Raw genomic sequence first — 10,503 nt, forward strand, 5'->3', positions numbered from 1 at the left:
GAACGTCCCCTGTCCCAGCACCAGGCCCTTGTGCCCTCTCCCGCTTCCTGCGTCCCCACGGCGACTGTCTCCATGGCGACACACGGGGTGGCAGGAACCTTGAGACCCAGGAGAGGCCCATGAGCGTTGGAGGCGGGGAAGGTCCCCCGCGGCGCACAACCGGCCCAGGCTGTCACGTGAGGGGGGCCCGCCGGTCATGTGACCGCGCCCGCCACCGAGCAGAGATGAGCGCCCGAGCCTGGCCGGCCCTGCCCTGGGCCCTGACCCTGCTGCTGGCGCTGGGGCTGCGCAGCCCGGAGGCCAGGGGTGAGTGCGGGCCCGTGGGCGTCCCCCCACCCCGCCCGGCGTCCCCCGTGCGCTGAGCACCGCGCCCTTCCAGCCCACAGAGTCACGGAGGACGACTTCCGGGAGGGCTACTTTGAGCAGCTTCTGGACCATTTCAACTTCGAGCGCTTTGGCAACAAGACCTTCCTCCAGCGGTTCCTGGTGTCAGGTGAGGTCGCCCGGGGGCCCCGGGACCCTAGGGTCCTGCCCCGCACCTCACCCACCCCTCCTGCCTCTGCCCGACAGAGAGGTTCTGGAAAAGGGGCAAGGGGCCCATATTCTTCTACACGGGCAATGAGGGGAACGTGTGGTCCTTCGCCAACAACTCGGGGTTCATCCAGGAGCTGGCGGCGCAGCAGGAGGCCCTGGTCATCTTCGCGGAGCATGTGGGTACTGGTGGCGGGCCGGGCGGGGCAGCGTGGGCGTGGCGGGGGTGCCGGGCTCAGTCCCACCCGCGCCCGACTGCAGCGCTACTACGGGAAGTCGCTCCCGTTCGGCGAGCAGTCCACGCGGCCCGGGCACACGGAGCTGCTGACGGTGGAGCAGGCCCTGGCCGACTTCGCGAGGCTGCTCAGCGCCCTGCGGCGGGACCTCGGGGCCCAGGACAGCCCGGCCATCGCCTTCGGTGGCAGGTGGGTCCCCGCCCGGCTCGCTTGTCCCTGAGCCACACACCCATGCTTGGCCCCAGGGCCAGGGACCTAGAAGTGCCGGGTCCTGCCGGGGGCACCGTGGGCCCTGAGGAGGGAGAGCGGGCGGGTACCGGGGAGGCCGTGCCCCAGCCGCCCTGTGTCCCCCACCCAGCTACGGGGGGATGCTCAGCGCCTACATGAGGATCAAGTACCCCCATCTCGTGGCCGGCGCCCTCGCGGCCAGTGCGCCCGTTGTGGCTGTGGCCGGCCTCGGTGACTCCTACCAGTTCTTCCGGGACGTCTCGGCGGTGAGCGAGGGTTCTGGGGCCCCGGGGCCGGACCAGGCTGTGGCAGCGGCAGCCACAACCCTTCTTTCTCCAGGACTTTGAGGGCCAGAGTCCCAAGTGTGCCCAGGGCGTGCGGGACGCGTTCCGGCAGATCCAGGACTTGTTCTTACAGGGAGGTGAGGAGGCCCCCTGCCCTGCAAGCTGTGGAACACCCCTCCCTCTGCCCCCCACCCCACGCCCTCCGGCAGCCTCCAGAGGCCGTTGTCCCGCCCCCTCCTGGCAGCCTATGACACGGTCAGCCGGGAGTTCGGCACCTGCCAGCCACTGTCCAGCCCAGAGGACCTGACCCAACTCTTTGGGTTTGCCCGGAATGCCTTCACCGTGCTGGCCATGATGGACTACCCGTACCCCACCGACTTCATCGGGCACCTTCCTGCCAACCCAGTCAAGGCAAGATGGCTGCTCCCCGGCATGAGGAGACACCGGCTGGGATCCGGGGAGGGCAGTGTCCGTGGACAGAGAAGGGCCCAGCTGCCCTGGGGTGGCTGGTGCTGGCCAGCCCAAGAGACTCACAGGCACTCTGGGGCCTGGGACCAGGGAAGGGAGAGCTGGGAGGGGCTGCAGGCCAAGTGGGGGTCTTTGGTTGGCATCCCCAGGTTGGCTGTGACCGGCTGCTGAGTGAGAACCAGAGGGTCAAGGGGCTGCGAGCACTGGCTGGTGCGTCTGCCCCTCACCCTATGCCCGGCGCCAAGTGTGGGGGTGGATGTGGCTTGGGGGCGCGGGCCACGTGAAGGCGGGGAGCACCAACGTCCCCGTGTAGTCCCTGGCCCAGCCCGGGGGGGCTCTGCTCCACAGGTTCTCTGAGAGGTCCAGATGGGGAGGGCAGCACGCCCAGCCATAACCTGCCCTGCTGGGAGGGGGGCCAGCCAGGGGGGAGCGGGAGCTGCCAGCACGGACCCCAGGAGGGGCCCCTCCGAGGGGCAAGGTGAGCGTCGCGGCCCTCGGCCCCAGCGCCCCTGTCCGCCAGGGCTGGTGTACAACTCCTCGGGCACAGCCCCCTGCTACGACATCTACCTGCAGTACCAGGCCTGTGCAGACCCCACAGGCTGCGGCTCCGGCCCCGACGCCAGGGCCTGGGATTACCAGGTATGGGGCGCCGGCCGCCTAGGACTGCCCGGGATGGGGGTGCTGGATGAGGTCCCCCACCCCACCCGGCTGACCTTGGTGTGGGCACCTGCAGGCCTGCACCGAGATCAACCTGACGTTTTCCAGCAACAACGTCACGGACCTCTTCCCTGACCTGCCCTTCACGGAGGCCCACCGCCGGAAGTACTGCCTGGACACGTGGGGCGTGTGGCCTCGGAGGGACTGGCTGCAGATCAGTTTCGGGGGGGACGGTGAGGCTCGAGATGGCAGCATCCTTCCCTCTGCCCCACGCGGACTTGGCTCCCCTGATCCGGCCCACGGCTCAGATCCGGAGGGCTGTGCCCAGTTTCCACCCCCACGTCTGTCTCTTTCAGACCTCAAAGCTGCCAGCAACATCCTCTTCTCCAACGGTGACCTGGACCCCTGGGCAGGGGGCGGGGTGAGTCACGGCCTGGGAGCCGCTGCCACGCTCCTGCTCTGGCCTGGCGGGGGGCCCATGCAGGACCCTCCCTGTGGGCCTGCCCGCCTCTGCACCTCGCTTCTGCGTGGCCTTCATTCTCCTCACTTCCTCTCCTCCCTTCTATGGTTCTTCCCTTTGGACTTCCTTTGGGGGCCGGGCAGGCTGGGGGGAGAATCTCAAGCGGAATCCCCGCTGAGCAAAGAGCCGGACGCGGGGTGTGATTCCACGACCCCGAGGTCATGACCTGAGCTGAAATCCAAAGTCGGATGCTTAACGGACTGAGCCCCCCAGATACCCCTGCCCTGACTTAGCGTGAACTGACTTCTGGTGCCCTCACCTCCACCTCTCCTTTCTCACGAGGCCGCTCAAGGCCATGCTGACACTTGGGAGTTCCTGCCCCAGCTGCACCCCGAGCAGGGACAGGCAGCCCCGTCCCAGGCCGCACCAGGTGGGCGGGGGTGGGGCTGGCCGTGGCTTGGAGCACACCGGGCAGCTGACAGAATGTCCGTGGACAGATCCGGCGTAACCTGAGCACGTCGGTCCTCGCCATCACCATCCGGGGGGGAGCCCATCACCTAGACCTCAGGTGCGGGGCTGCCCGGGAGGGGTGCCGCATGGGGCCCGGGCCAGCGGCTGGACATGTGCTGGGGTGGGGCGGGGCTCGGCTTGGCCTGCTGCCCAGCTGAGGCCCCCATGCCTGCTCCTTAGAGCGTCTCGCCCCGAAGACCCTGCGTCTGTCCGGGAGGCTCGCGAGTTCGAGGCCAGGCTCATCCGCGAGTGGGTGGAAGCAGCCAGACGCACACAGTGACTGCGGCCGGTCCAGCGTGGGGGTCTCGGAGGCTGAGGAGCGCTCCCCAACCCAGGACCAGGGAGGGCTAGACAGGAGCATCTCGAGGGTCTGGGGGTGAGGGGCTGAGGAAGCCTCTGGAGGCCTGGCCAAGAGCGGCGTGGGCTGCGGGAGCAGCCGTGCTGAACACACCGCACGGCCTCCCAAACCAGCCACACGTTTAATAAAACAGAACCCTCAATTTCTGTGTGGTCTCGGGGCATGGGGGGGCTACCCTGTGGCCAGTCCAAGGGTCCTTCTGGAGAGCCCCACTGAGGGATGTGGCACTCCCCCTGCTACCCTGCCCGGCATCAGGGGCCGGGCCCTGGGAGGACTTGGGGCCACAGCCCCACCTCCAGGGTGGGCACCTTCCCCGTCCTGTCCTGTTGCCCGTGCGTGTGGAGGGGCAGCTGTGCAGCAATGGGGGGATGGAGCCCACTTCGGAGACAGGCCCTGCACCCCATCGCAGGCACAAAAGACACAGTACCGGGGGTCGAGTGGAAGGCAGCCCCAAGAGTGGCCCCTGGACACCTGAGGTGCTGGAACACCAGGAAACGTGGCCAAGAACCCAGGTCCTGCCAGGCACTGGGAGCCTGGACCCTCGCAGAGATGGTGTCCACCAGCAGAAGAGGCCCTGGCTGCTCTGGGAAGGGGGATCTTCTAGAAACGACAGAGGCAACGGGCTGCTCAGGGCTCTCACACAGGGAGGACCTGCACCTGTCCTGTGGGGCCACTTGGCCGAGGTTCGTCTCTGGAAGAGCACCTGCGTCGGGGCTCAGGAAGGAAGCGGCAGGCTCCCGTGGAGAGACAGGCACGCCCCTGCCGGCAGACACGGAGCCCAGGACCGGGTGAACAGGCGCAGAGCGTCCACACGCCCCATCCCGGGTCTCCGGGCTGCAGTCACGGTGCGAGTCCTGACCTCCGAACATGGGGCGCGAGCTACATGTGGCCGGACTCCGATCACAGCTGAGGAGACGCGGGGTCTCACACACGGAAGCGTCAGAGCAAATCTGCTTTATGCTGCCTGTAAAGTCCATCCTACCGGGTGGTCCAGGAGCAGGACAAACTCGCCCACCCGCCCCTCCCAGCCTCTGCAGGGCCAGGGGAGGATCCCTGAGTCCAACGTGTAAACATCACAGCCCGCCAGGTGCCTAGATTCGCAGGAGGTCACAGGCGCCCCCAGACCCTCGGGTCAGGGCAGGTCCCAGGCTCTGAGACCCCAGGCTGAGCCCCATGTCGGGCTGTCCCTTCAGTTCTTGTCTCAGCAAGATGGGGGGCCCCAGCGCAGACCCGGGAGACGACGAGGGATGTGGGACCAACACGAAGCCCGGGCACCGGCTCACGGGAAGACGTTCAGTTACCAGGAATGTGAGTCATGATTCCAGTTTCCTCGGGAAGCAGGAGGCCCCCTAGTGGACAGGACCACCGTGATTCATGGTGCTGACCTTACAATACGATCCTCGTGAAAAGCTCACACAGAATGCCCAGCTGCCCTGTCCACCCGTGAGGCCCTGAGATGCCGAGGCCCAGGGACCCCCTGGCGTCTGTCATCACCCTGGCCAGGAACACGGGCAGCCGGCGGAGTGGACACTGCAGGGCCAAGGTCCAAGGACAGTGGACCTACCCAAACAGGACTCCGCTGACAGGCTTCCACAAACACAAGACCTGTGAACCCCCTGGGCACTGCCCGCAGAGGAGTCAGGCCCCCCGAGGCGGGGCCCAGATGGGCAAGGGGTGAGCCTCGGTGTTGAACACGTAGGCGTCCAGGCTGAGCAGGTCTGGGTCGTCAGAGAACAGCAGATACAGGTACTTGAGGGTCTCCCCCAGAAAGAAGCTCTCCATCTTGTCCCTGGGCTGGGGATTGAGGGGATCCCGGACGTTGCTGATGGAGGAGTAGCCGCCCGAGGGCACCTGAGCAAAGCCGAGACCGCGGCGTCACCGCGGCATCACCGCTGCGGGCACAGCCGGCTCCCCGCACTGGGCTCGGCCCTCGGGGCATGGGCCCGGCAGCCAGACGGCCCCCTCCCCCAGTCTCCCGGCCTCGCCACCGGGCGCGCGCGCGGCCCAGGCCAGGGCCTGGGGGCGGTGACCCCCAGGTCCACCAGGGGACCGGCCCGCCTGGAGGTCAGCCCCAGTTCCTCGAGACACCCCCGCAGAGACGCCGGCCGCCCTCGAGGGACCCGATGGAAAGCGCTGCCTCCCGAAGGCCCCGACGTCCCCTGAGGAGTCCGGAACCCACCGCCTCACACACCACAGAGCAGAGGTCAAGTTGTGGCTCTGCCAGGGTGGGTGGTGGGCCCCGGACAGGGCGTGACCTTCCCGGAGCCACGGCCCCCGACGGCAGGACGGGGGGCAGGGCCCGAGCAAGTGGGGGCGGTGGCCGAGGCCCGCCGGGCGGAGAGCACCGCCCGGCCACGGGGAGGATCCGGGAAGGACGCGATGCGCCCCGAGCTCACGGGGCCACGGCGGGGGCCCTCCCCACAGAGCCTGGTCCCTCGAGACAGGACCGAGGGATGCCCCCGAACTCCCCAGGCTGCGGCGAGCCTGCCCCCCCCCCCCACGGCCCGGGGAGAGGCGGCCGGCGAGGAGCGAGGAGCCGGGGCACGACCTGCGGCGGCGGCGGCAGCTCACCCGTGTGTACGCGTTGAAGCTCTGCAGCAGTTCCCAGCCCCAGTCCTGGTACTTGGGGTCCCCGTGAGGCGGTGCAGGAGAAGAGGCTCTCCACCGTCTCGGGCCGGGATTGTGCCTCGGCCGGCTGGGGGCACGGCGGGGGGCGGGAACACGGGCTGAGCTCAGGCGAGGCCCCCACGGGCCCCACGCCCAGAGCCCGCCCCGGCTCACCTTGACCTGCACGTCCTTGTGGTCGCTCTGGGGGTACAGGTTGAAGTGCACGATTTCGGGGCTCAGCCCCGTCTCCATCTGCCGGTTCATCTGGTAGCAGGTGTCCATGAGCGCCCGGGCCAGCTCCATGTGGTCGGCGGGCAGGCCGTGGTGGGCGCCCAGAGCCAGCGTCGCGGAAGCACACCAGGTGGTCCTGAAATCAGAGCGTGTCCTCCACCACTGCTGAGTCTGTGGCCGCGGGCGGGCGGCAACCGGGTCGGCCGCCGTCTCGGTCTCCGCATCCCCACGAGTCACGAGCCGAGCGGGCGACGCTCAGGTCCGCTCGGGCAAGCGACTGAACTACAGGCCCAGCACTTGGGGCTCGACGTGAGCAGGGGAGAAGCTGGTGGCAGGACACCCGCCTCCCGGGGGAGCAGATGCTGACCCGGGTCTCCCCCACACCCCCACCCGACCCTCCGCCCGACCCCACAAACACCGACGGGGCACCGCAGTACCGCTGGCAGGAGACCAGAGGCTAGGCCCAGGGGAGAGGGGAAAGGGAGGGTCCCGGGAGGCGGGGAGCTGGGACCCTGGGGGAGGGGCCGGGGCCCATCGGAGACCTCGGCTCCCCCTCAGCTCCCCCTGCCGTCGTGGGGACAGCCCAGGCCACGCAGCCCAGCCGCCCGCCCCACGGCCAGAATTTCACTGCTCTCTGCAAAGTCTTGACTCACGAACCCGTCGGGGCCCAGGACACACGGGTGGGCGCTGAAGCCCCCCCCCCCCCCGGGATCGTGCACGCGCTCACCATCTTGGCGCTGAAGCGGCCGTGGGTGAGCTCCCCCACAAAGGTGAGCTTCCTGGGCTCAGACCTGCGCAGCAGGTGCTTCTTGATCCCCTCGACGGCCTCGAGGTAGTCTTCCAGTAACCTGGGCGGAGCGGCAGCCCCGTCAGCTCAGGCCCCTTCAGCCCCACCCCCAGGAGCGGCCAGCCCGGAGCTGGAGGCTCGCGGCCCGTCGGCGGGGGGCGTAGGGCTGTGCCTTCGGCTCCCCTGAACAGGGCCGCTCCTCTCAGCCGGCCCCGAGGGACCACCCCAGACCAGCCTCTGCAGAGCCCCAGGCCCCGACGTCCCCGCAGGCTCCCCAGATGGGACGCCCTTGTCTCCGCCCGCAGGGGTCAGCCCGGAGCTGCGCCCCAGGGGTGTTGGGTGGCGGCCACCCCTGGGCTCGAGACTTTGGGGATTTCCAGTTCCCTCACGAGGCTGAGCTCTGTCTTCCACACCGAACGACGCAGCCGTGGATCTGGCCGCTCTCGGGGGAAGGGCATGTTCGGGGCGCCCTACAGGAAGCGCGGGGAGGCCCAGGTGTTCCTGGCCGCCTTCTGCTGGGGAGCGCGTGCGCAGAGTGGCCTCCACGACCCCGAGTAAGACCGCTCCGCCAGTGAGCCGGGGGCCCCGCGGCCAGGCCCAGACCCCGAGCCCCGCCTGGCACTGAGGAGCCGTGGGCCTCGGCAACCAGCCAGGTCCCCCCTCCTCGGCACAAAGGCCGTGCCGGGAAGAAGCACGCTCCCGCGGAGGGGCCGAGTCTGGGCCGGGCCTGGCTCGGCTGCGGCCCTCTTGCCCGTGAACCCGAAACGAGGGGAGCCGCAGGGACGCCGCCCGACGCAGCGGAAACCAGCCTCACTGGGTCTCCTTCTTTCCTCCCTGGATCCACTGCTTCAGCAGGTACTCGTAGTAGCTGTCGGCCCTGGCGCCCAGCGTGAACACGCCCATGTGCGTGAAGAGGCCGCTGTGAGTGCTGATGAACATGGGCACCAGCCCGTCCTTCTTCCCCAACAGGGAGTGTACGTGCCTCGTCACCTCCTCCGCGGCCTCCTGGGGCACACAACGGGGGAGGGGGTGAGCGGGGGCGCGAGCTGCAGAGAGGGCTGCGTGGGCTCGCCCCCACCTAACCCACCCGCTCCCCGCGGAGGAGAGAGCAGGCTGGCATCCGGCCCACGGCGTCCCTCGGCCCAGCTGCCCGACACGGGCTTCCGAGGCTGGCCGAGGCCGCGCAGCGACCAGGCCCGCACCCTGACGCGTGCGCGGGCCGCCTCGCGGGGCGGGCAGGTGACACGGGCCCCGATGACAGGGCCCGACTCATCCTCCGGACGGGGGGACTGTGTCTGAAGACCACAGCCCTGGTCCCCACGACGAACTGCCCAGGCGTGGCCGGCTGCTCCCGCCTGCTGTAGGGGAGGCAGGCATGTCCACTGCCACGCCCGGGCTCGAGGCTCATCCTCCTCCTCCCCCCGCCAGTGAGCTCCTGCGTGCCCTTCAAGACCCAACCCACCCAACCCACCTCAGCTCCTCTGAGCTCACTGCCTGGCCTAGGCGGCACCCCACACCTCTGCTCCGCGGCTCAGTGTGCATTCTGTCACCACGCTCAGGACCCCGCGCTCAGGACCCAACACGCACGCCCACACCCATCCTACGAGTCCTGTCTGTGCACTGAAACCATGACGACCCGGCCCTGGGCAGGCACCTGCCTGACGCCCTGAGGCGGGCGGACACAAGCTGAGCTGCTGGACTATGACTATGAACCGCGAGCGGGAGGCCGCGGCCCGTCCACAGGCGGGGAAAGGCCGCACGCCCGTCTCCGCGCTGGACACCGCGCGGGGCCACCAAGCATTTGGAAACGCCGCGTGCATCATACGAAATCAAACGCGGGCGAGCACTATCGCCCGCCGACGGTCGATGCACCAAAGGCTCACCGAGCGGCGACGCCGCCGCTGTAGAAGAGCCGACCGAGCGTGGTGGGAACTTGCCTCCAGGAGCGCTCATCTCGCGACCCCACCCGGAGACAACCCAACACGCAGGCGCCGGCCAGCGCCGGGAGCGGCACGGCTCCGCCACACGCCGGTGCCGCCGGCCCGAGAAGAGGCGAGACGCGCGCCACTTATGCCGATCGCATTCCGCAGCGGATGTGCATATCACACGCGGCAAGCAGAGTCCGCAGCGCCGCAGGACCTCACCACGCGGGCGCTCCCGACAGAAAGTCCCCGCCGCACACACGCGGAAGGGAGCGCTACGCGGGCGCTGGCTCGCTGCTAAGAGGATGATGGCGTTCTGGGGCAAGCGTGGCACCGGCTGCACCCGTGGGAACACAGTGCCACGCCCACGAGCACAAGAGCCACAATTTCTCATGTGTCAATCACATCTCCGCTTTTTAAGGAAAGAGGAGAACCGCCGGCACGTTGTGCGAGTCAGATGCTCCCCGCGAGGAGCGGAACCTTAACAGGGCCGAGGACTCACTGACAAGAAGTGGCAGCCACGGGCCGCGAGTGCGGAGAAACACCAGCACGGCTCCATTCTCCGCGCCTCACGCCACCTGGCCACGGACGCCACTCCTGCAGGTGCCACCTGGCACAGACCGCCCCCTGCGCTGCCGCCCACCCCCCACCCACCCCGCCCCGCGGCAGTGAGAGGCTGGCAGCTGGGACCCTAAGGACACGCCTGCAGCAGGGCAGGCAGGGCGAGACTCAGCACCCCCCCCCGGCACCGACTTGACGCCCTGGCCTCCATTATCACACAGAAAGCGCCACCTGCTAAGGAGACGGGAGAGAAAGGAAACGGTAGGGGGATCTCAGGGGCGGGCCCATGGTTGGCGGCCACGCCAGCTCCCCAGAGTTCCGGCCAGCAGCCCGGCCCCTCCGTACCTGAAACTCTTTCTGCCGTGAGGCGTGAGAGCTCCCGAACTCTGGCTGAATGCTCGTGACCTCGGCCACCGTGCTGTCCGAGGTCCAGCGGGGCGGGTGGGCGGCCCCAGTGCCGATGTTCACGTCGGAGTATGGGATCTTGAGGGCGTCTGAGAGCATGAGCATGAGCCGATGTCCCAAAATCCTCTGATACTGACAAGCGAGAGAATCAAGGTTCGTGCACCACGCCAGCCGCTTCCAATTCACGCCATAAACCGTCCCCGTCTCCGTCCGTGGCGGACCACGAGAACTGCACAACTTCCGTGACAATAGCCAGCG

General features: G+C 68.7%; 3 protein-coding genes across 3 annotated transcripts in view; 2 read left to right on the forward strand and 1 right to left on the reverse strand.

Moving 5' to 3' along the window:
• Positions 1-202, forward strand: part of LOC121103038 (dipeptidyl peptidase 2-like) — a 1,562-nt gene extending 1,360 nt beyond the window's left edge. Inside the window, exon 7 of the mRNA XM_040631382.1 lies at positions 169-202. Coding sequence (XP_040487316.1) covers positions 169-202 — 34 coding nt within the window. The remainder of the gene's footprint in view (positions 1-168) is intronic.
• Positions 181-3,874, forward strand: DPP7 (dipeptidyl peptidase 7). Its single transcript, XM_040632253.1, has 13 exons — positions 181-306; positions 380-493; positions 571-710; positions 793-956; positions 1,126-1,261; positions 1,335-1,416; positions 1,524-1,690; positions 1,897-1,957; positions 2,268-2,386; positions 2,481-2,637; positions 2,761-2,825; positions 3,362-3,432; positions 3,555-3,874. The coding sequence occupies exons 1-13, from the start codon at positions 225-227 to the stop codon at positions 3,652-3,654; spliced, it is 1,458 nt and encodes a 485-aa protein (XP_040488187.1). The 5' UTR covers positions 181-224; the 3' UTR covers positions 3,655-3,874.
• Positions 3,875-4,671: 797 nt separating this feature from the next.
• LOC121103039 (endoplasmic reticulum mannosyl-oligosaccharide 1,2-alpha-mannosidase-like) lies at positions 4,672-10,350 on the reverse strand. The gene is given in 8 exon segments (XM_040631383.1): positions 4,672-5,583; positions 6,304-6,370; positions 6,372-6,427; positions 6,514-6,688; positions 6,690-6,706; positions 7,298-7,418; positions 8,172-8,362; positions 10,186-10,350. Coding segments are annotated over 8 exon segments (1,005 nt in total). The 3' UTR covers positions 4,672-5,370.
• Positions 10,351-10,503: the final 153 nt, after the last annotated feature.

Source organism: Ursus maritimus, unplaced genomic scaffold, assembly GCF_017311325.1.
Source record: "Ursus maritimus isolate PB19 unplaced genomic scaffold, ASM1731132v1 scaffold_17, whole genome shotgun sequence".
Taxonomy (NCBI): Eukaryota; Metazoa; Chordata; class Mammalia; order Carnivora; family Ursidae; genus Ursus; species Ursus maritimus.

Excerpts from the sequence above, each read along its gene's own strand:
- DPP7 (XM_040632253.1), top strand. The coding sequence starts at position 225 with ATGAGCGCCCGAGCCTGGCCGGCCCTGCCCTGGGCCCTGACCCTGCTG. Across the intron at positions 307-379 it reads GCGCAGCCCGGAGGCCAGGG|CCCACAGAGTCACGGAGGAC; the intron begins GTGAGTGCGGGC and ends GCGCCCTTCCAG. Across the intron at positions 3,433-3,554 it reads GCCCATCACCTAGACCTCAG|AGCGTCTCGCCCCGAAGACC; the intron begins GTGCGGGGCTGC and ends CCTGCTCCTTAG.